Source organism: Nesoenas mayeri, assembly GCF_963082525.1.
Source record: "Nesoenas mayeri genome assembly, chromosome: 1".
NCBI classification, from domain to species: Eukaryota; Metazoa; Chordata; class Aves; order Columbiformes; family Columbidae; genus Nesoenas; species Nesoenas mayeri.
In genome coordinates, this window is record NC_137541.1 from 182,297,842 (window position 1) to 182,324,978 (window position 27,137).

At 40.8% G+C, this 27,137-nt stretch overlaps 1 protein-coding gene across 2 annotated transcripts; it reads right to left on the reverse strand.

Moving 5' to 3' along the window:
* Nucleotides 1–908: 908 nt before the first annotated feature.
* Nucleotides 909–27,098, reverse strand: NUFIP1 (nuclear FMR1 interacting protein 1). 2 transcript variants are annotated; one of them, XM_080359146.1, is made up of 10 exons: nucleotides 26,752–27,098; nucleotides 26,191–26,279; nucleotides 25,127–25,231; nucleotides 24,422–24,484; nucleotides 23,898–23,974; nucleotides 16,775–16,867; nucleotides 12,874–13,136; nucleotides 8,753–8,881; nucleotides 6,782–7,014; nucleotides 909–3,770 (listed from the first exon to the last, which is right to left on the reverse strand). In XM_080359146.1, the coding sequence occupies exons 1-10, from the start codon at nucleotides 27,023–27,025 to the stop codon at nucleotides 3,438–3,440; spliced, it is 1,659 nt and encodes a 552-aa protein (XP_080215272.1). In that variant the 5' UTR covers nucleotides 27,026–27,098; the 3' UTR covers nucleotides 909–3,437. The 2 variants fall into 2 exon arrangements, with proteins under 2 accessions (XP_080215272.1, XP_080215273.1); XM_080359147.1 differs by lacking the exon at nucleotides 909–3,770 and adding an exon at nucleotides 6,280–6,388.
* Nucleotides 27,099–27,137: the final 39 nt, after the last annotated feature.

Here is a 27,137-nt window from a genome sequence, read left to right on the forward strand (position 1 = left end):
GCACTGGACCCAGCTCTCCAGATGCATCTCACCAGTGCTGAACGAAGGACCACTTACCCCAGCCTACTGGTGATCGATCACAACCCTGGGAGCCAGCTAGTGTTCAGTCCACCTCACCATCCAACTTATCTAGCCCACACTTCACCTATGAGGATTTTACAGGAAGATACCATCAAAGGTCTTGCTAAAGCTACAAGCAGCAATATCCACTGCTCTCCCCTCAGCCACCAAGTCAGTAATCCCACTGCAGAAGACCATTAAGCATTTCTTCTTCATAAATCCATGCTGACTAAACCTAAACATTATCTTAATAAACCTGGAAATGGTTTCCAGGCTCATCTGCACCACCACCACCTTCCCTGAGATCAAGGTGAAGCTGATAAGCCTGTAGATCCTCAGATCCTTCACTGAGCTCTCAAGGCAAGGATTGCAACAGCAATATGTAAAACCAGTTGCAAAATACCTCACTGACAAAGAATTTATAGATTAGAAATGTACAAGACTTGTTGCCCTCACACTCATCTCTGAAGCAGCTGTGCTGTAGCGTAAGTGATTTTGTTCACAGCAAAGCCGAGATGGCCTAAGCTGCACCACCACAGTCTGATCTCCCTCCCACGCCGCACAACTGTTCGAGCTCAGTAGTTGAGATGGATTTAAAACAAAAAACACCAAAGTACTGAAATTAAACTAGACACCCACAATTACATTTTCAGTAGCTAAGTTATAAAAGAAGATAAAAATAAAATTTCTGAAGCATGAAGGTTGTCACTGGAATATTTTTATCTAAAGTGAGTCACAAATCCTGAGAAATAGGATTTTTTTTCCTCATAACACAGCAAAAAAACTTAAACACCCCACACCAAAACAATAAGAAAGTTAACAGCAACACAAAGCTTAATCAAGGCACTGGTTCCTGCAGCGTGTCAAAAGCAACAGGTCCTTCTCACACAGGCACAGTGAGGCAACTTACTAGAAAGTAATAAGCAAAACCCGCCCATTTTAACCCATGACAGTAAAGTTGCAAGGACCGGAGAAGCCTATAGGCATTTAACGGTACCAGAAAAGGTCATTTTGGCAGCTTTCCTACCCAAAGGCTGAATCCAAAGTACTAAGAAAGCACATTCTTCATTAGCAGGAACAGGTATCTGAAGTCTGAACATAGCCTGGAAGAGCAGGAAAATCAAAGCGGGGTAGAAGAAAAGACTGAGACCTTCCACTTGTTGACCAAGACTGCAATTCAGGGTTCAACATCTCTGCAGTGTACAACTCCGTGTGTCTGCTGCCTGAGTTAACAAAAATGGTTTGCTACAAGAACAAGAGCAGCAATTCTGCATGTGTGCAACAGGGCCTAGGTTAGAACTCCTGACTCGTGCCATGCTGGCCTCGTACAGATCTGCCCCAAAGGAAACCCACCTCCTCCTGTCTACATGAAATAGACTTCAAAAAGATTTTCTTTCAACAAATATTTTGGTTTTATGTGAAATTTTAATATTCTTAAGTCCATAATGATAACAGTATAAAGAATTCAGATTAAAGGGGTTTTTTTTTGTTTGGGTTTGTGTTTTTTCTTTTTTTAAGACAAGGTTAGAGTGTACAGTCAAACAAAGCTCTGCCATCAACTCAACAGGGACAGAAGCACGTTAAGGGTTGATTAAAGTGCAATTTAGTAGCAATCCTAAGACATCAATTTCTGTTCTGCAGCTGTTATCCATGCTTTTACCAGCACTGGTACCACTCCACTCCAAAATCAGGTTCTGCCCAAGTGCCAGATCTCCATGGCTGAGAGTCCTGTGCTGGTATTTTCATCACAGTAATACTGAAAGAGCCACAAGTAAGCCAGTGAGATGGAGATGGCTCGTGGGACCATCATGGGAAGAATGAATCATCTGCCTTGGAAATATAAATTGTTTATGATCACTGTTTCTATTCTGCACATATATTCTTGAGACATGCAACATTTACAAGGGTGTTGATATTTATATAATTCCGTAAATTTAGATGGTGCATTACAAACACAATATGCAGTTGTAGCTATAAATAACACATCAGTGGGACAGAATTTTCAAATATTTCTTGTTTTCTGTGCACCACAAAGGAGATGTACGGCACAACTAAAGGAACTAGAGGAAAGAAAATACAATTACTAGGCAACAAAAAACCCCATGTGAGTCTCCGTATTTTAGCTGGTGGAATGGAAGGTTAGATTTCTACCAAAGAACCAAAAATTAAAATCTGTCCTAAAGATTTAACTACAACATTTAACCGTGACTGAAAGACAAAGAATCGAGAAATATTCTGAAGTGAAGGTTCTGATAGTAGATTGTTTTCACAGCAGGTTTTCAGTGTCAATGTGACAAATTAACATCTGCTCTCGACAAGGATTCTGACAAACAAATGCGCAATGTAATCAAAAGACTAAACTTGCTTCTAAACCTTGGCTAATGCTTTTATAGTGCTCACAATACTATGGATGTATGCACAAATTATGTAAAAAAAACAGTCGCTGTACGCTGTAGGAGCATCATAAAAATGTACCAAGGAAGACATTCTTCCAGAAGGCCAACTAATAAATTCCCAATGCTTACTAAAAAGGGACAAACCAGTAACTCTTGGTAAGCCTTCTGAACTTTGATAATATTCTTAATACCAAGTCTGCATCAAGAATTAGGTTTGTCAGGCAATGAACTGAAACAGCAGTTAAGGCCTAATATTGGATACCTGAGGTCAACCAGCAACCTAGCACTGATGCAAGCAGTTAGCAGTTATTGTATTTTTATTTATTTCTTTAAAAAGGCTTCTTGCAGCATCCTGCACCCTCATTTCCGTTTATCTGCTTAATTAACAAATTGCTTCAGAGAGAAGGAGACTCCTGGTGCAAGCAGTACTTTTAGAGACAGGGCAGTTTTATCTTCCATTTCACTTCTTCAATTTAAACTGGATATGTTACATCAATAATAGCTGGGGGGGAAAAAAAGGGCATTCAGTTGCCATTTCAAAAGTAGACTGAAATACTTCTGGACACTCAGAGATTCCCAGAAATGTCACACCACGATTTACCATCACTAAGATCCATCCTACCACAACACTACTTGGTGCTGGTAATGGACCAACACACATTTGATGACAAGGTAAAACATTCAGAGCTCTGAAGGGGCTCTCACTGTTGCAGATCTCAACAGTGGAGATCTGCACCTACTTCAGGGAAAGTCATACTCTGTGCCACTGCTGCCTTTCTGCCATGGGGAAAGGCAGTTACACAATGCAGATGACGCTTTCACAAGAAAATGGCCATGTCAGGCAGAAAAGATCAGAAAAGTGGTTTTAACAGCTCCCAGTATACACTTGAATGACTATTTTGTTATACTGATGTCTTTTAAAAATGCATCAGTCAAGTAGAAAAGGTGAGCCTTTGCTTTATTGTCCACAACAGATGTCCTCTACAGCGCTTCTTCACACTGAATTGATGGGGTTTCCCATGTGTCCTCATCTGCCAAGTGAACCATCTGTGAAGTCTGATCCACGGGTGCTTTCTCACCCTGGGCTATTAATAACGCATCTTCTCCTCCTGCTAACTGAAGGTCAGAGCTAGAAACACAATTAGGTGCACTGAGTTTGTCCAAAGACTCTGCTGTAGTTGTAGAGGACTGTTCAGTCTCTGTTTCAGCTTGTGGTTCTGTTCTAAAATTAAGTCCAAACACGTTGTTTCGGATGAGGTATCGAACGCACTGCAAAACCACATTCCTTTCGTGTCGGATGTCCTGGGCCAGTAGCTGGAAAGAAAGGAGAGAAGGTGATGCACATTCCCCTCTGTTGCTCTGGAGCTGATACCAGCCTTGGAAGATGTACAACTCCAATCAGTAATTTTGAATATCTCTAAATTTAAATAGTTGCTTCTCCCACATGAGCACTGAGCATATGGAGTAGGAGACCACCTTAACAGAGACAGCACAAAAAGCCACATATTCCCACATTCCTTGCTTTCCTACCAACTAACCGGAGCTTTGGCAGAACCATAGCAGAGAAGAAGAGGTGGGACCAGGCATCTGGAAAAGAAGCAGCAGGGTAGAGCTGCTAGAGCAGCACAGGTTGGTGGCCAAACACCATTTCTAGTGATAGAGGCTCATGATGGCCACGATTCAGTATGGTACAGGCACATCACTGTATCACTGAAAAGGATGAAAGATGCTCACATGCCTAAAGTGCACACATTTATGCACTGCTCATTTAGTGCCATTAATGCACTAAGGCAGGTAGAACAAGCTGACAAATATGATGGTGTCTTTTGGATTAAGCTGTCAGCCTCAGTTTGCTCAGGTGGTAGAGAACATCACTGAATATACCCAAATACCAAGAATTTCTCTCCCCAATTATCTGACTATAGACCCAGACGACAATGTTCTCATATCACAGACCATAATTAATGCCTGAAACAAAGAGCGTATTCCAGGCCACATACTCCAGTACATCAGGATTGCAAGTCTATTAACATCTTTTGGACTTTCCAGGTTATACTGTATCTGTAATTTGATACACCATGCATTTTTTGTTAGAAAACCCCATAAGTAAAAGATACATAAAAATACAAGTAAAGGGCATGTTTCCTCACCTACTGGACTATGGATTTAAACAGCAATAAATGGTTTGAGCTATAATCCACAAACCTAAGTCTAATAGCTTAATCAAAGTGCTAGAGGCCTCCCTCACCTTCTTTAACCTTGCTAAAGTTCATTTTGGTATTAAAAACAAACAAGAAAATCAGCCAAAACACTGAAGGACCTTTTGTCATTTCAAGTGTCAGTCAAACAAGTACTCTGAACAAACAACAAGTTTAAAGCAAGCGGCCCAATCTGTAATGACCTGATCACTTGCAGGAGATCTGTATTACACATCCTATCTCATTTGGCTTTTCATGTCACAGAGAAACTTTGTTGTTGTTCTAAGTTTCAACAACAATTTAGTCAGCCTCTTTAAAGTGTGATTATTTGTATCTGGATTATGAGGTGGCAACTGCCACCTAAAACAGGCATTTAGAAACCTTCCATCTGACCTAAGAGCTGCGTATTAGGGCAGAGAAGGGACAGCACAGTGATGTTCTCTTTGCCAGACTGGGAGAAACTGCTGGATTCACAAACAGCGAAATAAAGGCACAGAAAGGATACAACATCACCTTCTCAAAGACTGTACCTTTGTACTGTATTTTTTTTAATGCAGGGATGGGTATCAGTGGAGTGATGCTACACAGGCTTTTCAGTTTGTCAGCACACAAGATGGCTAAATACCCATTACTGTTTGCATGGCTACAATACATGTTTTAGTAGTGCCCAAGCTCGCTGTTGAGAGTCAATAGGCACCCACAGCTATTCTCCTACCTCCCTTTATTTTTTTAAAAAACATTACTGCACTGATACAACACCCTTTTCTTAGCAATCCCAATTTTTTACTTTTTGGAAAAAGTCTCCACAGCAACTGAAATTTCACCTTTGCTTCCTCAAGGTTTTTATAGACTGACCATTTCTGACAGCAGAAGCTTACCTGCAAATCTCAGGTGCTCCTCTGTGATTCACAGCCACAGTACATATCACTGAACAAGTTTTGAGCAACATTAAAAGGCAAAAAGACCCCACCAAAATGCAATGTTAAAAATGGACTCTACTGGCAAGCTGCAATTCAGTCTTTCAATGCTCTGCCAGCTTTTCTCAGCATGTGGGACTTCACAGGACTTTTTTCCATAGTCTTCACTGCTTTGATCACCAACAACTTTGAAGAGCTAGAGATACAGATGACTGCATGCTTACGGAGCTACACAAAGGGCAAACACTTCCTTTTCAGTCACTAGGAGTTTTAATTCTTGGCAGTAATGGTAGTATGTGCTGAGGGCTATCAAGGGATTTCTCCCACATCTGCAGCTTGGGATGTGGCTTATCAGGTTATGTCTTGCCTGAACATCCTGTTTCAGAGACCTGATGTCAGTGGCACCCTGCTTTCTCCTGTGCTCTGCGCACAGCACTTTTCCTTTTACAGGAGAGTGTTATGCTGACTAATTAGAGAATGACAAGGGTAGTCTACCCAGCTAAGATAGCTTTTGCGTATTAAATACAGTAAGAGCTTCAAAGTTTTGTCTGTACCAGGGAAAGCTACCAGGCTTCTTAAGAGGATGCTTCACACTGTCACTCCAAACAGAATCATAACATCTTGGACTCATCCCTACAAAACTCTTTTTAGCCTTCTGAGACACCAACCTCCTCTTCAAGGTCCCAGTGCTGTCACTTCCTCAGATTGGTCTGAAAGTGCCCACAGAGAAGAAACTCATGCATGCGCTGACTGCAGTTCAACACGACTCTACAATTTAAGTCACCAACACCCTTATCACCAAGTTCTTTGGCCACATCTGAAAAAAAGCGTGCCCCTCAGTCAGGGGAAATGGAACTGAATAGGAAAGCTGGGAGACAAGGGAGTAAGATCAGAATCAGACTGGTGGGATCACACACAAAACCTACCAGATACTATCATAGGAAGGGGAGGGGGAGGAATAAAGGTTTTGTCCTTTGTGCAGCTCATTTTAGGCATATAATTAAGTTGCCATCTCCTGCTCACCAAAGTCAGTTATTACCTGAATGCACAACGTGGTATTTCTATTTAAGTATCTACACTTTCTCCTAGTGAAACATTCACTTCACTATTTTAAGGCAGGGTCTTTGCTAATAGACTTCTCACAGGGAAGAGGAGAACCGCTCACAAATAGTGCTACAAATAGGCATTATTTTAGCACCCAGACTGTTACCATTTCCAGCAGAGTTGGACGGCGCTTCGGAAGGAGAGGTAATGTTTTCTTGCCCCAGTTATCAGGCCCTCTGTGTGGACGTGCATTTGAATTCGAGCTTCTTAACGTTGTTCCTGTATATTTTGGACGTTTTTGATTTGGGTTTTGACTCTGAGGAACGTCGGTAGTTTGAGGCGTATTTCTGAGCGCAGTCTGGTTTTCTTCAGCTTTTGTTGCAGTCTTGACAGGGATTTCTTAAAGAAAAAGCACATACTTTCATCTCAAACTTAAAAGCCTCTTTAACATGCTTATATCCCCATGCACTGGCAGTTTGTTAGTACTGTTCTCACTCACATAACCTGACATGAAGATGCTCAAGGTTTACTTGGAGAAAGGGAGGGTTTTGTTTGGTTTGGGGTTTCTTTTAACACACAAAGAATAAACTCTAAACATTCACAGAAAGAAAAAGTTTTAAATTCTGCAATACACAAAAGAAAAATAAAAGTAGTAAGGGCTGAACAAGATTTTCAAACCTCTGCCTTGTTATCACTTAGAAAGTACATTGCTTCTGCTTCACAATATAGCTTGCTACAAATTTGGGTGTTGAGAAAATAATGATAGTTAAGGCAGAGGACACCCAAGTTCCATTCCCTGCCTGTTAGATGCTCAGCGTAACTTTGGGTAGGCCATCTACAGCAAGTAAAGCATAGTAACTCTCTGCAAAAACAAGTGGTAGCAGCAGTTCTCTACCATACACTGATGCAAGCACTCAAGAGAAGCACAAAATCAAGTACTAGAGAGTTCAAGTCTTACTACAACACCCAGCAGCCTTCGATGGAAAAAGCCCTTAAGGACATGGAAATCAGTTTAGAGCGTGAGCATAACAACTTTTTCCTGACACTACTAGAACGTGATTTGAAGCAAGACTGAAGACAGGATGCTTTTTTTTTCCCCAAATAAGGGGAAAAAGGCTTGGGAAATTCAATGACACACACCCAAATCAAAGACATTTCATGGCTCCCCTTCAACCCAGGACATGCTGCTGAGAAAAGGCAAGGAAAGGGGGGAAAATACCCATCCAGTCTTTCAGGAAATTCTGTTTGAGGCTTTCTAAAGTATGCTGGAGAGCTAAGGGGAATAAAAAATTTAAAAGGGCAGGCAGACAAGGCCATCCCAGCTGCCTGCAAAAAAGCTGTGTTGTGCCCGGGTGCCTCTCTGAGACTGGGAGCTATCGCCACACCTGGTGCAAGTAATGGCTCACCCAGTAACCCCAGTTAGTGCTCAAAACTGGGAGGAGAGAGGAATGGGGAAAGAAGAGGAGCAGAACAATGGCACAACCTTTTACTCCTCCCAGCTTGCCTTTATGCATGGCTTACACCAGCGCTACCATGCACTGTCACTGAAAGCAAACTGGAAAGGATCTGTACACAGACCACGAAAACATCCCTGTGCATGACCTTTAACAAACTTCTCTCTTTACTTGTATAGGCCTAAAAATCAACACAGATAAGACAGCTCTGAATTAGAGCACTGGTGGACAGGCCAGAAATCAAAAGGTAGTTCCATAGCCAAGTGCTTTGGAAACATGCCACTGAACTGCCATTACTTTAACATCCTTGCTAAATGCAAGCCACAGATTACATGATGTATTTTCTTTTGCAGCACTTTTGATTTCTCTTAAAAGTTTTTTCTCAAGAAATTTTGATTACTATATAGGTTCTGACAGATAATCTGCAGCTTTTCAGCAGTTGGGGACACAGCTGTAAAGAGCTACCACTGGGCTACAGCACACATTAATGCTGTGTTTATAAATATAGAGGGGCCAGACAATGGGATGGGAGATGGCAAAGGACCCGATATAGGAGAGGTGAAGTCCCCCACCCTTCCCAAAGAAATGTAATTTGTCATCATGTTTTATCATTGCTTGCAGTCCACACCAACACAGTGAGGTAGGAGGGAGAGGAGAAGGGCAGAGGACATGCTCCTACACACCTTCAGGCTCGCTGTCAGATGCGCTGCCGTAGTTGGCTGACAATGAACTCAAGGCAGAGGTGACCTGCTTGGGAACGACAGTCAGTCCCAGCCTCTCATCTTCACCTGAGGCTTCGTCCTTGTCAGATTCTGCAGGGAGAGAAAAGGCAAGAGGGGTTTTTCCCAATACTCCTGCATGCCAACAGTCAGCCTTGCAGCTAAATCCCCATTGCACCACTGCGCAAGCCCAATTAAAAGTAATTCTTTAAAATTTAAATAAGATAAAAGGAAAAGGCACCCAACCATTGCTCAACACTGTGGACTGATAGAAAAAAAAGGGTCAAAAAACCACATTTGCCTATCCTATACAGGCATTCGGTGCCAAAGTCATCTCACCACCAATTTACAGTCCTACCAGAAGCAAAAAGTCCTACAGAGGCAAAAAGTTGCCTGAACAAGAGCTCTTTTTTCACATACCAAACATAATTACAGGTTTTATTATCAAATGTAGGTAAAGAGAGAGAGAAGATTTCATCATATGTTTTGAAGTGTTGCTGGATTTAGTCCTGCGGAGGCAGGGGGTGGGGAAGAAGGATTCAAAAGCCAGTCAGGGAGCTGAGGAAGGGAAGAGAATTAGGCTTATTCAAAGTGAGAATTTAAGAGCAAAGAAGGTTTTGGATAGTAAAAAAAGTTCATAAGGGACATTGAGAACCAAGGCTACAATTTAGACAATCGGTTTTCAGCAGTAATTCAGACTGTTTGATACTTAAATCCCCACAGAGCATCACAGACATACACGAGTGAGTTATTACAGACTCAAACGGCCCCAAAGTAAGACAGCAGAAAAGCAGATCAAAAACGCTGAAATTGAGGATACCAGAAAACAGAGCCATAGCAGAAAACAATTCTTAAAAATAAACATGCAAAATTGCAATGGCTTTATAATAGTTTGAAACAAAGGATCTAAAATCCTGGAAAGACTCTCAGGTGAACAATGCGAGAGTCTGCAGGAAAGCTAGGAAAGGATTTTCAGTAATACACCTGCACAAAGATTTCATACATATACACACGCACCGCTATAGAAACATTTCGAAAAACTAGTCTGTTGAGTCTTCTAGAAAAAGACTGGTTGTAATCTTATTTTCACAAAGAAAACCAGTTGTGCCCTCTCCCGCTCCCTGTCTCTTTAAGCCTGTCATGCAAGAAAGCTGCCTCACACTTCTTAAGAAGATTTTTAAACACTTTTGAGATCTTTATTTTGAAATCACAGAAGTTTCTTCATTCTCTTCTAATATACGATGAGCAATTTGATTCATTGGAGCTCATGCCATTCAGTAAATAAAAAACTTTTAAATATATATGCGGGTATTTATCTAAACTACTTACCTGCCTCTTTTTACTTTGAGCTCCTTTTGGAGAAAGGCTGATTTTTGCTGGTTTAGTAATCACGCCCATTTGCAACTACATTGGAAGCTCATGCTAAACACGGTGCATTTTTCTGACGGATAACACGTAGCACCTGCATATACTTAAGCAGTTCCAAAAACAGCATTTACTTCAAGTTATTTTCATTCATTGCTGCTTTCTCCTATCTCAAGCAAAATGTTGAACGCAAACTGTGGTTGGGTGCCTTTTCCTTTTATCTTATTTAAATTTTAAAGAATTACTTTTAATTTGCTTTTTGGTGAATTAGGAAAACACATTTACGGGAACATATTTTCTCTTTGAGAGTAACATGTTTGGAGGAAGCATCATGCACTACAGAATACAACTGTTTCTGCCTTTGTTTTTTCCACCTGACAGGCTCATCATCTCACCTTGTCTCTGGTTATAAATCAAGAGGAAAATTCTGTTTTCTCATCTCCCATTCAATTTCTCAGCTTTGAAGGAACCAGCCACTAAACAGAACTTCAGTGGAGGCATTCTGCAAAAATTACATCTCCTCTAGACAAAGGGCTGCTGCTGTTCGAAAGGTTTAAACACTCCAACAAAATGCACCTATACAATAAAATCATGGACTTCACTGTATTATTTTAATTCTACTTAGTTAGATTGTGTTTGTTATTATTTGTTATGACTATATTTCTCAACAGTATAAAAAACTGCAACTGGCTTTAATAATGTGTAATAAATACTACATTCCTTTTCTACCTATTACTGCAGAAGTTACCCTAATCACTGTACTTTGGTATAATTAGACTTTTTATCATTAAGTAAAACACAGATGCTGCAGGGAAATACAGTTATATTTAAGCATACTTAGATTTCCCAACATGGAGAGATTATTGGAATAAATAAATTGCACGGGGATGCTGAGCTCTTGTTCCCACTAATTGAAGATTATGTTTCCAAGAGGAAAAACTCAACATCAAACATCTTTCCAGGAGAAGCATTCTAGCCTTTTTGCTAAAAATAGCTGGAGTGTAAGTCAGCTTACATGCCATATTCTAAGAGTACTGCATCACTGCTGACTATATTATAAATAGTTATATCTGGAGAGTTTATATTGCTGCCAGCATGTGGAAACAAGACATGCTCACCAATAAAAACTAAGTAGCGATACTTCAGAGAACACACACATATGGACAGTATCAAGAGTAAAATAGATAACCAAGCAAAAAAAACAGAATTAAAAGAAAAATGCTGACATTTTAAGTAATTTTCCTTGTATGAGTCAAGTAATCTATTTGTCTTTGCAGTCTAAATGCTGTTATTTTCAAAACCACAAAGGGATATTTAACAGTCATTAAAAAATAATTTGATTGTCACAGCACTTTATTCTTCTTCTGCCTTTATAAAGATTTTCATATTTTAAATGTTAGTTTAGCAACCCTGACTAGCAAGCAAAAGTTTCAGCACTTAAACCAGCTCAGGTGCTATTTTTTTTCCCTCTCCTTCCTAAAGTTACTACAACATCACTTTCCTATGGCCCAATCCACTTTCCCTGTGGTGCCTCTCCCAGCTAAGTGCTTTGGACCAAAAGAAAAAAGCATTCTTAATCAATAGATTACAGATAAAATAAGATTATTATGGTAAAGTACTTGTTAAAACAAATATATAATTGAGATTCTCCATTAAGAGCCCAGAAACCATCTCCAGTTTGTTAGCTAAATATTGATTTAAAGCTAGTAATGCATTTTAAAACCTACAAAGCTATGATAAATAAGTATCCAGCATGGCTATTTTTCTAATTCAAGACACATCTAATCCTGTCTCTCAGCATCTTTGTGTCTTCAGATTAAGCATTTTGGATGATACAGAATAAAATGTAATGCTTTCTAATTCTCATAGAAAAATCAGAAAGACATAAGAGTAGTGCGCTAGATTTTCCCTATATGTTCATAACACGACAAACTTGGCTTACGAGCAAGTTTACGCAGAAGCGCTTAACACTGGTAGTATCTTAAACGTTCTTGTGTCAGCCTTTCCAAATCAGATTTTTTTCTTCCTCTTCAATGACTTTCTATTTCAGCTTCTTTCCAAACCATATCTCAGCCAAATCCACTAGTTTTAGCTCCTCCTACCAGGACACGTGGACATGAGTTCACTCAGACACACAGATGTATCTCAAAAACCTCTAGATTACTGAGGTAGTTTCCTCCATAACAGGACAGGCCTGTTAGAGCAGAAGCTCCCCAAAATGCAAGATTTAATGCATTTCCTTTAGATAAAGCACTCAGCTACTCTTCCACAATAATCACACCAGGAAATTTCTTAGAAGGTCACATCCTGAATCAAGGTCTTTCTCTTTGGAAATTTCCATTTAAAAGGAAGTTCTAAGTGCAAGTTTTAGGCACAGGGATGTTGGATTACCCTCAAGCTTATGATACTCTAGGCCCTGGCACTATTCCAGCCACAACACAGGAAACCTGGACCTCTTTTTAGTAACAATGAGAAGTATAACAACAGGCTGCCCAGTGTTACTCTCCAAGAATACTGTAAAGCTTTGCATCAATGCATTAATCTTCTAGTAAGGGAGAGTTTTCCCATTTTAAACACGTACAGTTAGCCCTCTTTCAATCAAGGACAGAGTTTACACGTTTTAGGAAATCCCCAGGTCTCCCCAGAAGCTGCTAGTTATGCAAAAGGTCAGTTCAGCAGAACTACTTAAAATAAAAGTTGTCCAAGTTCCTTCATCTTACCAACATCACTGTTTGCCAGAAGACTGAGGGGGTCCACGTCCTTCACGTATGGCTGAGCTGCCAAATCACACTGTTTTTCATGTTCCTTTTCACACATGCTGTTTTCTGATCCATTAGTTCCATTTTGAGTTCTATGTACATTATTATCGCCACCATTTTTCCTAAATTTCTTCCAGAACGGGCGCTTTTGTCTTCTCCTCTGTCTTCCTTGCTGCCCAAGCCTCTCTTCATTTTCTGGAGGTTTCCACATCCCCTTCATTTTGCTGAAGAATAGAAAAGTAAAGCTCATACAAATGACAAACTATGAGGATAAAAATCAATTTATGTAACCAAATGGCTCAGGCCCATATTTAAGGTTCAGTAACACAGCATGATGCCAGGACTTACTCCAGCTCAGCGAAAACACAGTGACAGACCAGACAGGCAGTCACAGCTCATCTCACTGGCAGGGCAATGTGACAAACCGGAACCTAAATAAAGAGTTTGAAGTTCATGACTTACCTTTAACAAGGCAAAGGGTACCTGGGCTAAACAAATTCTTTGATCATCTACAGTGTGAGGATATGATGTCTTCATTTCACACTATGAAGCTAACAAATGTTCCCTTCACTTGATCAATTAAGGAAAAGGACAATGGATTTTTATAAACCTGAAACAAAATAACAAGTCCTAAAGTACGGGAAGAGCACAGCATAGTGGTTCCACTTATCTTCCATGGTTCCATAACCTCCCAGGTTATCCTATAAACACAAAACATGTTCATAGGAAGGTAACTGGAGAACTTAAAACTTGTCAAAGTCTATAGAGACAAGAACAGGTACAACTTGGACAGAAAAGCAAATACCGAAGGGACAACCCAAGCTTCCTGAAAATACTTATTTTCAAGGAACAGAAACTTAATTCAGCAAAACAAGACCATAACTAATCATCGGCACATTATAACCACAAAAAAATACAAGATCTACCATCCTGAATGAGCCCTGTGGTTCATTCATACTCTCTCCCTCAGCCTCATAGCATAGCAGAGGTCTCTGTTATCCCAGGTCACCCATGTAATACTTGGGCAAGAGCTTCTTCCTGAAACTTCTACCTGAGTTTAGAATCATGCATCTGCAAGCAGAGTCTCATAGGTGTATTTCTAAACTGGTACCTCGTCACTGATAAGCAGCCAGTGGAACACATAAGGAAAGAAAAAAACAGCATAAAAGCAGGGTGGATGGTCATCCTTCATCTGTTTTTCCATTGTGTACCAGTTAGTGACCCTGTCTGACAAGAGATGCTCCCAGGACACCAATGGTTTTGCATCTCATACTGTGGGATGCTGTGTGAACATATGGCATCCCTGAAATCTTGCAACAAGGTGTTAATATTTTGTGGAAAAAGGACTTACTTTGGTTTGTCTTCATTCTGATGTCTAAAATGGTCATTTGGTACCCTCATCCTTCTCTAGTTACAATAAAGAGTTATATTCACCTCTTCGCACCTATGCAATTTTTCCAGACCTCTATCATACAGCCCTTCCAAGCCACCCACCTCTTTGATTGTACAGAAGTGTCCCATTTCTAACACTTCTCTTTCCATACCTTTCCAGACTTCAGTCCTTCTTGAGAAGAGAAAAGGGACTGCCACAGCATTCAAAATGGATTTATATCATAATAAAACATATTTAATTTCATTCTCCAGGCAGTGACTCACACAGATTGCTGAGCCCTTATAGCACCATCCACCATAGTGTTCCTGAGGCATGAGAGGCAACCCACCACCTTCCTGTGCATCAAAAAGGTGGTTAATACTAGCTCCCATAATTCACCTCCAGCTAGATGCAGAACTGTATTTCTAAGTTTGTACAAGTGGCTTCTAAATTCAGGATGTTTTCTGTACCTCTGTACCTAGAGGATACTGAGCACATATAGGCTCAATTTGAGATTATGTTCTTGACCAAGGGTTAAAAACAACGTTCTGATTTCCCTGGGGCCTCAAACACCAAGAAATAAACCCTAAGGTCACAAACACATCCCAACAAACGTCAGCCTGGCATCTGCCCTCCTCCTCTCGTGAAAGATGTACTCCTCACTTCCCATGCAGAGAGGATGAAGAGCCACAGGCTATTAATCAGCTGTTGCAAGACACCAGACAGACTGCCAAAGTGGTCCTTCTGCATCTCTAATCTCACACGTGGGGATGCTGAGAATTAGCAGTTGTAAAGCACTTCAGAGAATCACAAATGGAAAGCGCTAGAGAAGTGTTAAGTATCTAATCCTTTCTAAATCTTACTTAGCTATTTTCTTTAATAGTGTATCTTGCAGAGAATAAGCTGTATTCTATTTTTGCCTCATGCATCAGTAAATTTGCCAGATAAGCACCAGTTCCATAATCTTTACTGTTGATATGCAAGCACAAACAACAGCTTTTTGGACAGTTCATCAAATCTACAGCCCTAGCAGTTCAGGGAGGGAGGGGACAAAAGAAGAGATTGCAAGAATCTACCAGAGTTAAAGGTCACTAAGTGAAATCAAACAATAGTTTTGAGAGTGTTTCCCCCTCCCAAACAATTTTCCAGATACAAAGTTATTAACAACGTGATACACAAGTATGGAATTGCTGACGTACATTTAAGACTAAATGCTGCATCTGCCTCACAGTTCACTAGAACAGCTACATGAGTTACCAAATAAACCTGTAGATATCCAAAAGTCTGTTACTGTGACAAGGAAAACTCACCTTTGCTCATAAATATCTCCCCATGTAATATTACACACCTTCGCAACTTTAGTCTGAATGCCTAGGTCTATGGTCTGAAGCACTTTTGCAACTTTGTATCTTTCAAAGGAAGTTTCTACTTCAATTTTGTAAAATCCTTTCCTTCCAAAGTCATGAAAAGCAACTGGTTGAAGGGGGTGGGTAACTGTTGGGCCTTCTGAAGCACATGCTGCACCAAGGTAATTTCCACTATCACTATTTAACAAATTATACTAGCCTGGCACAAACTTTATTCTGCACTAATTAAACCACTTCACCATGGTGCAATTTTTATAGTTTGGTGTCAAGCTCCAGCTTCACTTCCATGCAGCAGCAAATGGGATTTAGCAAGAGTCCCCTAGAAGTGGGCCTGTGCGGTGCCTTCCAGCTCAGTCATTCTCATTTAAACAATGCATACTCTAGAGCCATGGATCATTAAACATTTTTTAAAAAGCCTTTCCATAGGCCTTAAAGTAGATGTCAACTGGTTCCACATTTCACTGACACCACGAGGAGGTGAAAAGAACAAAGATCATAATGGAAAATTATTTACAGCATAAGGAAGAGAACTCATAACAATCCAAGAAGATTAAGCATCAGGCGCAGAACAAATGTAGTCAATAAAGATAAAGATGATGTAGGGTAGACAAAAGAAAGGGCACTATTTAGGCAATGAAAATAAAGTTAAATTTTCCTCCTCTCTTCACTTGATTATTGATTTATGACCTGAAAGGAGAAGGTAAGAAGCCAAATCCACTCATAAAATCTCTCTTGGCCATTTTCAGGTACTAGAGGATCACACCATGTGGATTCATTACGTTGCACGACTTCTGACTCCGTTATTTCTTCTTCAGAGACAAAGGTTATACTGATCTAATGAATGGCCACTAGAACGTGGTTTTCTCTAATAAGCCAAAGACCCAAATTCCACAAGACCATCAGGTTTCTAATACAATTATTGTTTAATTTAACTGAAGTGGACTATGAAGAACTGTAAACAAAGGAACATTACATATCCAGTTTGTCAAATGACCTGCCCTCTGCTAAGGGGCAGCCAGATCATGTGTACAGTGGAAGCAGCAAGTTCTGAGAGACCACAGTAAGAGCGCATCCTTCGGAACTCATTATGAGAAAAGTAACAAGCTTGTTTCTAAACGCTTACCCAAACTGCTGGGTAGTCAGTACTTCTCCCCTTTCTTCCTTCTGCATCTGCACCGTCTTCTTCCTTTCAATGTTTGCCAACGTAGGAAAATTTCTAGAAGAAAAAAACATAATTCACTGGATCTTAAACGTTTCACTGCACTTTTGTCAGTTCACCCTTTACCAAATCAGCATCCTTTATAAACATAACAGATTTAAAAAAAAATAATAGATTTTTAAATGTTTCATGGAAGTTTAACGGACTGCTTCCTTTTTTAGAAAGGCAAGAAACGTGAGTGCATTAATGCTTACATACTCAGATTTTTAAAAAATCTACCAAATTGTCATGATTAGATTCACCAAACTACCAAAAAGCTACACACAGTTCAGTCATGCTTACAGGATGTAACAGCACAATTTAGTCCTGCAATTTTGTTTTTGTGGTGCTTCAGTTGGACTATTTGAATGATCTTAAAAGGCACAACATGCTTCTAGCAAACCAGCTGCTGAGTTCTTGAATTATCAAAAAAAAATAAAAGGTTATAAGAGCAGCTTCTGGGTGCACAAGATTCATTCAATGTGATAGTTAAGAAAAAGCACACACATTTCCTCTCGAGCAATACTCAGTATTGTTCTTGCACACTGACCTCTACTTCACCAAAATTACTGCCTTTTTTTCTTCCAGCTTCCAAGAAAAATTGCTAAGTCATGCAGATCAAAACAAATCTACTGTTATAACCATCTCCCAAACCATCCCTCTCTTCCATTCCCCACCTCCCTTCCTGCAGACAAACACTGTGCTGGTTCCAACGTGCAAGACCTGCTGCAAATTACTGTCAAAGCCCAAAAATGGCTGCACTGGTTGCTCTGTAAACATTAGTTAGCTAAATCCCAGTGCTTTGAGATAAAGGTGATAAATGGGAAACACACATGCACCCCCACCAGCTTCTGGACAGAAACACAGAGTATAAATATTTAATAAGTCTATTAAAATGAAGTAACAAGAAACTTAGAACAGCTACTCACTATATATAGCTATAAAAAAGGACAGATATCTTTCTTTAAATATTTAATCTTATCACATGCATCTTCTCTGTTTTACAACATGAATGTTAAGCATCACATTGAGGCAAGACAGCTTCAACCACATACCAAGGGAAAAAGACAAGAAGCATTTCCTATGAGACATACCTAAACATACTGCAGAACTTGTCTCCTTTAAAAGGATTTGAATATGAGCTGTCAAGTCTATTTTCATTGGATTTCTCCCAGAAACCCACCATACAGCTCAAGTAAGCATCAGGATGCGATGTTTCATCTCCACTCTTCCCTATTAGCTACATTTGTTCATCCATGTTGTAACACTCCCAGCATACAGCAAGCGTGCAATTAATTATTTAATCTCAATCGCGTCACACTGACAAAGACCCCTGTGCTCGGCACCTCTCCCCAGTTTTAGGATACAGTGCTTTACTTCACATCAGTAAAGCTCACGGGAGGAGAGAGAACGATAAAATAAACACTTATGTTCAAAAGAGCCCCTAATAGAAGACATACCCTTAATCTTGGAGCAAAGGAGCCTTCAAAGTGCTCCTGTAGTTATGCTGATTAAGGACATACTCAGACACGCTCTCACAACATGACTTGAGATGTGATGCCTCCCACTTTCATTCCTATGAGTTACCACTCCCTCCACCAAGCCACCCTAATGGACTCAATGAACGCCTTCAGTTCCATTCATTGCCAAGACAGATATCTCCTAAACCACCTCTAGAGTTGACACAGGCAGTAACTAACAATTTGAGCTCTCTTTAGCTGTAAGTTCAAGTATGCCTGCAAAAACACATTTGAAGGCATCTGCAGCGGCTGTGTTTCTCCAGTTCTCCTCAAATATTAAACAGAATTTTACTCACTGCTTTCACCTTGTGCAGAAGACACACCCATTTTGTCAGCAGACATGCACAAGGGTGTTTTGTTTGATTCATAATGAGCAAATGAGCATCTGTTAGTTTATTCTTCCACCTAAGGACTTGGTGGGCAGCAAGCTCTCGATGTTCAAGTCTGCAGGTCACCAGTCTCTGTAGCAGGTTAGACTGGGTTCACTCTTCCACAGGGGCTCTGCTGTACAATGACAAGGCTGGGTTAAGCCCACCAGTGGGTCTTGGTGGGATCTGGCCAAGTCAACCCCAGTTATCCCTGCAAGGAGCAAGTGGACTGAAGAGGTATGGACCAAAGTTACCCACATACCAGCTTCAACATACCAGCCCCAGTGCAAGTCCACAACTCATCAGGTACCACAGCCCCACCACACAGAGGTCTGTAAACACCTCCTGGCATCTGCTAGATCTACCCATGGAGGCAGCAAAATTCACCTGGACCCTAAGAGGAGGCAGATGTCTACAGATGAAACATTATGGTCTTGAGGTAAAAGTTTATGGCAAACGCTTTGCAAACTTTAACATCTAAGTATGGCTGCAAAGTACTCACGAGAGGTCAAAAGAGAGGTTGGGGTTTTTGTTTGTTTGGTTTGGTTTTTTGTTTGTTTGTTTGGGTTTTTTAATACAGAGAAATCTTATTCAGAAAGGCTAAGTTTAGGAAGACTGCTCCTCAACAGAGGTGTGATGATGCAGAAGGAGAAGCCTATACTGAATCTGTCCACCTAAAAGACCACGTGTAGACATTCAATGAGCTGCCTTGGGTTCTCATTGTTCTTGGAAAATGTGCCCTACTCCTCCAATAAAATGAGGTTCTTAAAATGTTACCTGCAAAAACCACTGAAGTAGCCCAGCACGCAGGTAAACAGCTTGTCAGAGCCTGAATACAGACAGCTTCATCAGTCACCACAAAGCCTTTACAAACCTAAACAACTTCTTGTAAAAGAGGGAGTTAAAGGAGGACATGATGGTCCAGCACAGTAGATGCCATGAAGCAGCCAGCGCTGCCCAAGAAGGCAGCCGCATTTCATAGTGGCTGCAGTTCTGAATCAAAACACTTTTATAGTCCAAACTGGAAGGTTTTCAGGCTGAGTATATTACATATACACCAACAAAACAATGTACAGGTAAAAGACACTCTAAGCTTCCAGAGACAGGGAATGGTGATGCTGAGTGTTAACACTAACGTGTTGCCTTAGTGAATAGATGCTTTTCTCAGAATGAGTGCACTAGCCAAACTCATACATATTTTATAGGCAAATGTACTCTATCGTGCTCACATAAACATCAGAATAAACCAGCTCTTTGCAAGCAGTGGAATAACAGAGTTTTGCAAATGTCAAACAGAAGAGAGATCTGTTTCTGTAGCAGTTCACACAATGAATTTCTGAGCCCAGAGCTATACAAGTTTATAATCTTTATAGGAAGAACACTTGTGATCAAATTGCCTCAATAATTTCTAGAGCTGGTCTTGATTGCATACACACAATCAACAGAGGGGACATGGATAGCCCAAAGGGAACAAAGATGGCCCAACAGAGCTGATTAAATCTTGGTTTAAGACTGCCAGGCATTTTTATCAAGCATTGCATCTCTAGTGTGATTTTTACCATGTGTTAGCTGAAGCAGTTTTATTGCTAGTCCATCCCTGCAATTCAGCATAAACTGTATTGCACTGATGTCTGCCTTGATCTACCAACACATTCCATCCACTTTGCTCTGTACTCTCTACTTTTACCAGGTGCCAAGAAATTATTTTCTCTATTGTGTATTTAACTAGTATGAATGTAATATCAGGGAGGACTCCAAGCTACTCAAGGACTGTCATTATTAAACTAGAGAACCACAAATTAATTAAAAGTGGTGTGGCTGACAGTACTACCCTTCATTCAGTAAGTACCTGCTCAGCCTATGAGATGTATTTCGAGGAAATACAGCAGCCAATTCACAACTGAACCAAAAAAACCCTACAGATTAAAGAAAGGGGGAAGAAGGAGAGGAACAACTCACAGGCAACACACAAGATCAAGAAAATCCTCCATTGTTATATTAGGACACAAGGAAAAGTAAGTTTAATTATTTGCTTTAGCATCAGAGCAGCCTTGCCACATTCTAATAATCTTCACTCAAGAAGAGCTCATTAGAAACAGACAGGCTTGCAGGACACAGATTTCACTTGGAAACATGGGAAGACTCACTCTGACACACTAAGGAAACGCACTGTAGACAACTCCTTTTAAACACGGGCTTAAGAAAATAAATATGCTGAATGAAGCATATTTCTCAATACTTGGAAGGGATGGGACAAAACAAAACAAGTGTAGTCATTGTAATCACCAAAGTTGATGTCAGACATCACAACCAGCTGTCTGCAAAACACAGGGAAACCCCAAGATCCTCCAGAACTTCATCTCTATCACACTCCGCTTAACTACAGATTGCCTGGCTCAGCAGGTTTCGCGGCCACAAACCATTAAAGCGCCTTTTAGGTAAGCAGAGACATGAAGGCTGCAGCGATGAGCAGGGCACTGTATAGAATCCGAGACAGGAGAACAGCATTCTGACCCAGCACACTTCCCCTAGAGACACTCGCTCCTTACCAGCTCTCCCACTTTTTTCCCCACTGTGTGAACAAGGCTACACATTTAAGACAGGCTCTTTCAAACATATTTGAGCAGGATACACAACTGAGCAACACTGCAGTGAATTAAGAAAAATCTCGACTCTGTAAGTATTTATAATGACCGAAAGAACACACAAGACAGGAATGTTATGGATGGAGCATGGGAGCACAGACATTAAATCACTGCATCCTAATTAGAAACAAACTACTAATGGTCCAAAAAAAGATTCATTCTTAGCTCTAACTGGGGCTTCTGGAAAGAAAAAGGCCACCATAAAGGCTCACCATAAGCCAAAACTGTCTAATAGCTCAGACTCCCTCTGGTGTCCTTTTTTTTCTGTACAATGCACTGTTTACTGTGAGTCAACAACAAATCTTCAGTACTAAACTGATGCTTTGCTGGATTCCAAATTATTGCTTCACAAAAGTTTCAGCTAGATTTCTCCTTTTACTCCTTTTTAAAATGTATTTATTTTTTTTTTTAAAAAAGCATATTAGTACAGCTTTCTTGCTGTACAAAGAGTAATAAAAGCCACCCAGGTAGTCATTTTACACCCATCCATTATAGCTAAATAAGATGCCCACAGGACCAAAGTACCAAAAGAAACCGTAGCACTACTCCATCTAGTGGCCTTGGCTTAGAAGGTCTTAATCCCATATTGCTTCTTTTGGTTGGTGGTCGTGACTACCAGACTTTATTTCCATTTATTTTACTGTGTCACAGTGAACAAAGGCCTTCAGCCATGTTTTACCACAGCCAAATTATATTCATCTGTAAAAAACAACAGTATGTGCCATGAGATTCTCTAGAAAATCAAGTAAAATTATCTCAGGCAAAGGATCATCCTTACAATTAACTGTAGATATATAGATATATATATATCTCTCTTTTACTAACAGCACCCCAAGCAAACAGTACCTGAACAACAATGTACATACAATTCCTGCTTCCCTTATGTTCTGGTATATACAGCAAAGCATGTACTGACATACATCCCTTCACATCAGCCACTAGATGGGAACTGTCCCAAACATCTCCCGAAACAGAAAAGTGTGTGCTAAGCTGCAAATGAATAGCGAAGACTCTGCACACAAGTCTCGATACTTTTCCTTGGAGCTACTATTAGAAAATTATGTGTGGGCCACAAGACAGACAAATCTAAGGACATTTTGAGTTTCGTGAAATCTCTTCAAACACTTTGTATTATAAGTAATATAGACTTGATAAGTATCACTGTTGGGGGAAAAAAGGGAAAGCAAGTAAAACAATAAACCCCTAAGTATCTTTGGAATAAAATGAAACTTTGGAACCAAAACTAAGCTAACACCAAATTTGTATTTCCACAGATAACAGACAATTTTTGTCTATTTAACTATGGCATTTTAAACAGAGGATGAAATAAAGTTTTTTAAAAAACACAATATACCCACCAAAACGCTGGGTTTGTTCTTTGATTTAAAAAAAACGAAACACCACACATACTAGGAGCTACATATTATCTTCCCTTGTAAAAAATGAACAACAGGTTCAACAGTTGACTGCTGTGATGTGCTGACATAAACACTTCACTTTGCATTTCTGAAATTTTCACAGAAAGCAGAAACCATGTCCAAAAGGAACACTAAACTTGCTCCTTCCTATTACATGGGGAGAAATTTTGCTTCTTAATACAGCAAAAAGTGATAGAAGGCAATATAAATTCATCAGTAAGATCGCATCAGACTTCATTTATTTTAATTTAAAAACAACAGGTGACTAGTACGCTGCCCAAGCTCATCACCAGTGATATTAAAATTCCTTCCTGCTCTGCATATACAACTCTTGCTCACAGAAACAAAGCCCACATACTGATCACTCACAAGGCGATATTCCAAGTTCACAACAGAAGCAGGGAAAGCATACAGAATCTTTCAGGTGCTCAAAAAGGGCAGATTTTAATCTGCTCAATCTAGTGTGGGATGAAAAACAAGCCAAACATCAGTGCGATAAGATCTATAGAAGTCCAATGAGAACTTCTAAATACTTCAATCCTGGTAAATGGAAAGAATTTGTACCACTTCACATCACAGAATGAGAAATACTGCTTATATGTGAACTTTAACTTGTATGCTAGGTACAATTAGCATTAAGACTACTGGAGACAATACCATTCATGGATTCTATTCTTTTTCAGTAGAAAAGTGTCAAGCAATTCAGAAAGTTCTTAAAAATTAGGAGAATTCCGTGTTGGGGTGTACTGGGACAACTTAAGCTATGGATATCTGAACACAGCAGGATGTGTTACAATTGTCATCAGCACAAGAGTTCCAGATTTCTTAGCAATCAAAAAAACCACCAAACACACACACATTTCTGACCTAATCTGTCTCAGTTGGTATCTTGCCTTCTGCTACAATAATCCAAATGACTGTAGTCTCCGCAGCTCACATCCTCCTTGCTTGGCCATTCTGACACAGACCACTGACTCTGCAAAACTCATGCGGCAAAGGACCCGCAGCAGGAAGCCTGTGCTGCTGCTGCCTGTCAGCTAATGATCACACAGGGAAAACACAGTAAAACAAATTCCCAGGTCACAAGTCTTACTCACTTTTTTCTTTCTTCTCTCCACCTAGCGATCTCTTCTGGACTGTCTAATTTTATTCTTTTAGCACCAGGTGCATGCGCCTAAGGAAAAAGTATTTCATAAGTGTTTAAAAGGAAAAAATCCACAAGGAAAAACAAAAGCATTCTGTCAACCATAGTAGTATCACACTGTTTTCAGCTCCAAAAGTGGTAAGATTGCACAGAGTGATTACAAAACTAGCCGATTAAAAAAAAAAAAAAACACAGTATTCAACATATTTTCATCCAAAACATTGTCTTACAACAGATTTTACTCAGAGGTAATACTTTTCCTTCCAAAGAATGAAAGCAAGCCTCTAACCAGCGGTGTCAAATGTAATAGTTACACTTATACAGTCCTAAAATTATGTTCGGCTCTTTGAAGGCAACCGCGAGTCTGATGTGGCCCCTGGTGAAAAATGATTTTGACACCCCTGCTCTAAAGAATGAGAAAAGGGACTACAGTAAAGATTGCACAGACTCATACTTTGGGCCCAGGGGGATACCTACGTTCTTCCAGTGTATCTGAACTATCTTCTCATGTGCACTGAAATTGCAGCCTTCTTCCGTGCACTGTAAGATAAGGGGGTGAACATAAGACACATCAAGTTACACAAACAAATTGTAAACAAGCATTCGAGTACACCTCAAACAAACTCAGCGCAAAATGCCCGTACATTTAGTTATACAGAACCTTTATGCTCCTCGGTTTCAAACCAAACATGATTGTAAAAACAGCAAGAAGAGACAATGTACTTATAAATTTCATCTGATTTTAGAATGACCAGTGAAGCCAAAGTATCTGACAATTGGTGATAATGTGAAGTTAATTTAAGAAAAAGATTTGCAAGACTCTATGATTTCTAATTTTGATACACCCTTGCAATAAAGGAGTGGGTTTTTAAAATATGTATTCCACATGAAGACTTCTCAAACAAAAAAATATTACATGATATAATGTAGATGAATTAATTCCTACCACTGGGGTGACTTAGCAACACTTCAGAAGAAAGACATTAAAATGACTTCAGCAATAAAACTGAAAATACAACAAAGAGGTCCCTACACACAGTATTCAGAAAAAAATCCATACTACCACTTTTTGTCACTCTGGAATCTCTTTGCTAAGTCTTCCATTCAAAGAGTGACTACAACTAACTACTTATTACCCACAAAAAAAATAAAGTTTAAATAAAACAAGCCAAACTCATCAACCTGTTTATGTTGTGAAATATGTTCATCATACTTCTCCTGGTTTTTATAGCCACGGTCACAGGTATCACAATAATGAGAAAAAACTGGCTCTTTTTTCTTCTTGTTCTGAAAAAAAAAAAAGAAGAAATCATCTCAAAATTGCAGTTACAAGAATACAAAATATTCTTATTTGTAGTTAGGTGTGAAACACTTTCATGAGTACTTTTGTTAATAAAGCCAACAACTAAAACATGTTTCAAAGATAAGCTAACATAACATGGAAGTGAAGTTCAAATTACTCATCTTCTAAACAAAGCACCCTGTGCTTGGCTCTTTGCCCTCCCACCTTTCCATCAACTATCACTTCTGCAAAACTGTGGCAGGTTTATTGAAGGCTGGGAGGAGAGCAAGGCTACAGCCCCAGTCCTCTTTCCTACCAAGTCAGACCACACCTGTTCTAACATGACATGCAAGAGCTCACATGGCAGCAGAAATCCTTCCTTCTCCCACTGCACACATCAGGGTGATGGGGCTGTCTGGCCCTGATAAAATAACAGAGTACTGATGTGCACACAGAATGAGAGAACAGTTTGGGTTGGAAGGGACCTCAGAGATCATCTAATTCCAACCCCTCTGCCATGCGCAGGGACACCTTCCACTAGACCAGGTTGCTCAAAGCTCTGAAGAGGTTGCTCAGCCCGGCCCTGAACATTTTCAGGATGGGGCAGCCACAACTTCTCTGGGCAGCCTGTTCCAGTGTCTCATCACCCTCATGGGGAAGAACTTCTTTCTTATGTCCAATCTAAACCTATCCTCTTTCAGTTTAAAGCCATTGCCCCTTGTTCTGTCACTACAGTCTCTTGTAAAAGTCCCTTTCCAGGTTTCCTGTAGGTCCCCTTTACATACTGGAAAGCTGCTATAATGTCCTCCTGGAGCCTTCTCTTCTCCATGCTGAACAAACCCAACTCTCTCAGCCTGTTCCCATATGAGAGGTGCTCCAGCCCTTTGACCACTTTGATGTCTCCGCTCTGGACCCACTCCAATACAGTCGTGCCTTTCTTGCACTGTGGACCCCAGTCCGTTACCTTTGGTTTGTTATTTTCTTCTGGAAAACGTTTACTAAACCCAGGTGCTTGCTCCCCTTGCCATTTCTGGGAGAAATTGCCATTTCCACCTTCCAAAAAGGAAAAAAAAAAAAAAAAAGAAGAGAGAGTTACACATACAGCTTGTAAAACCCATCACTTGCTACCTCAGTGGGCCTGCTGTAACGGGAAAGGGAAAAGGGAATAAGAGAAAGATGAGCCAGGGATGCAAGACCAATATGAAAAGCAGAGCACACATAGAATCATTTAGGTTGGAAGAGGCCCTCAGGATCATCGAGTCCAACCATACACCTGGCACTAAAGCACATCCCTAAGCACCTCAACTATGCATCTTTTAAACACCTCCAGGGATGGTGACTGCACCATTTCCCTGGGGCAGCCTGTTCCAGTGCTTCACAACCCTTGCCGTGAAGAACTTCTCCTAAAACACTTGGAGGAAAGGGGAGCCCTCCACTCCAAAAGAGACAGGGGCAGCCCCGGGGTCCCCAGTGGCGACGGAAAAAGCCCACGGGCCCCACAAACGGCCACTCCCGCGCCCCTCACCAGCGTGTGGGCCCTGCGGTCGCTCTCCGTAGGGCGGCGGGTACCAAGCGGCGGGCGGCGCGTAGCTGTCGGGCTGCGAGTAGCCGTCAGCGGGCGGGTAGCTGTCGGCGGGCTGCGCATTGTCGGCGGGCTGGTAGCTGCTGGGCGGCGGGTAGGGCCCGGGGGGAGCCCAGAAGCCGGGCTCCCAGGGGGGCGGCGGGCAGAAGAAAGGCGGGGGGACCCCGGGCGGGGGCAGCCCCGGCGGGGGCGGCGGGTACCAGGCGAACGGGTTCATGTCGGGCCCGGAGCGGCCGCCCGGGTGCGACCCCCGCTCCGCGTTGTGCTGCTGCCGCCACCGCGTGGGGCCACACCGGCGACCTCTACAAAATACGTCACTTCCGGAGCTT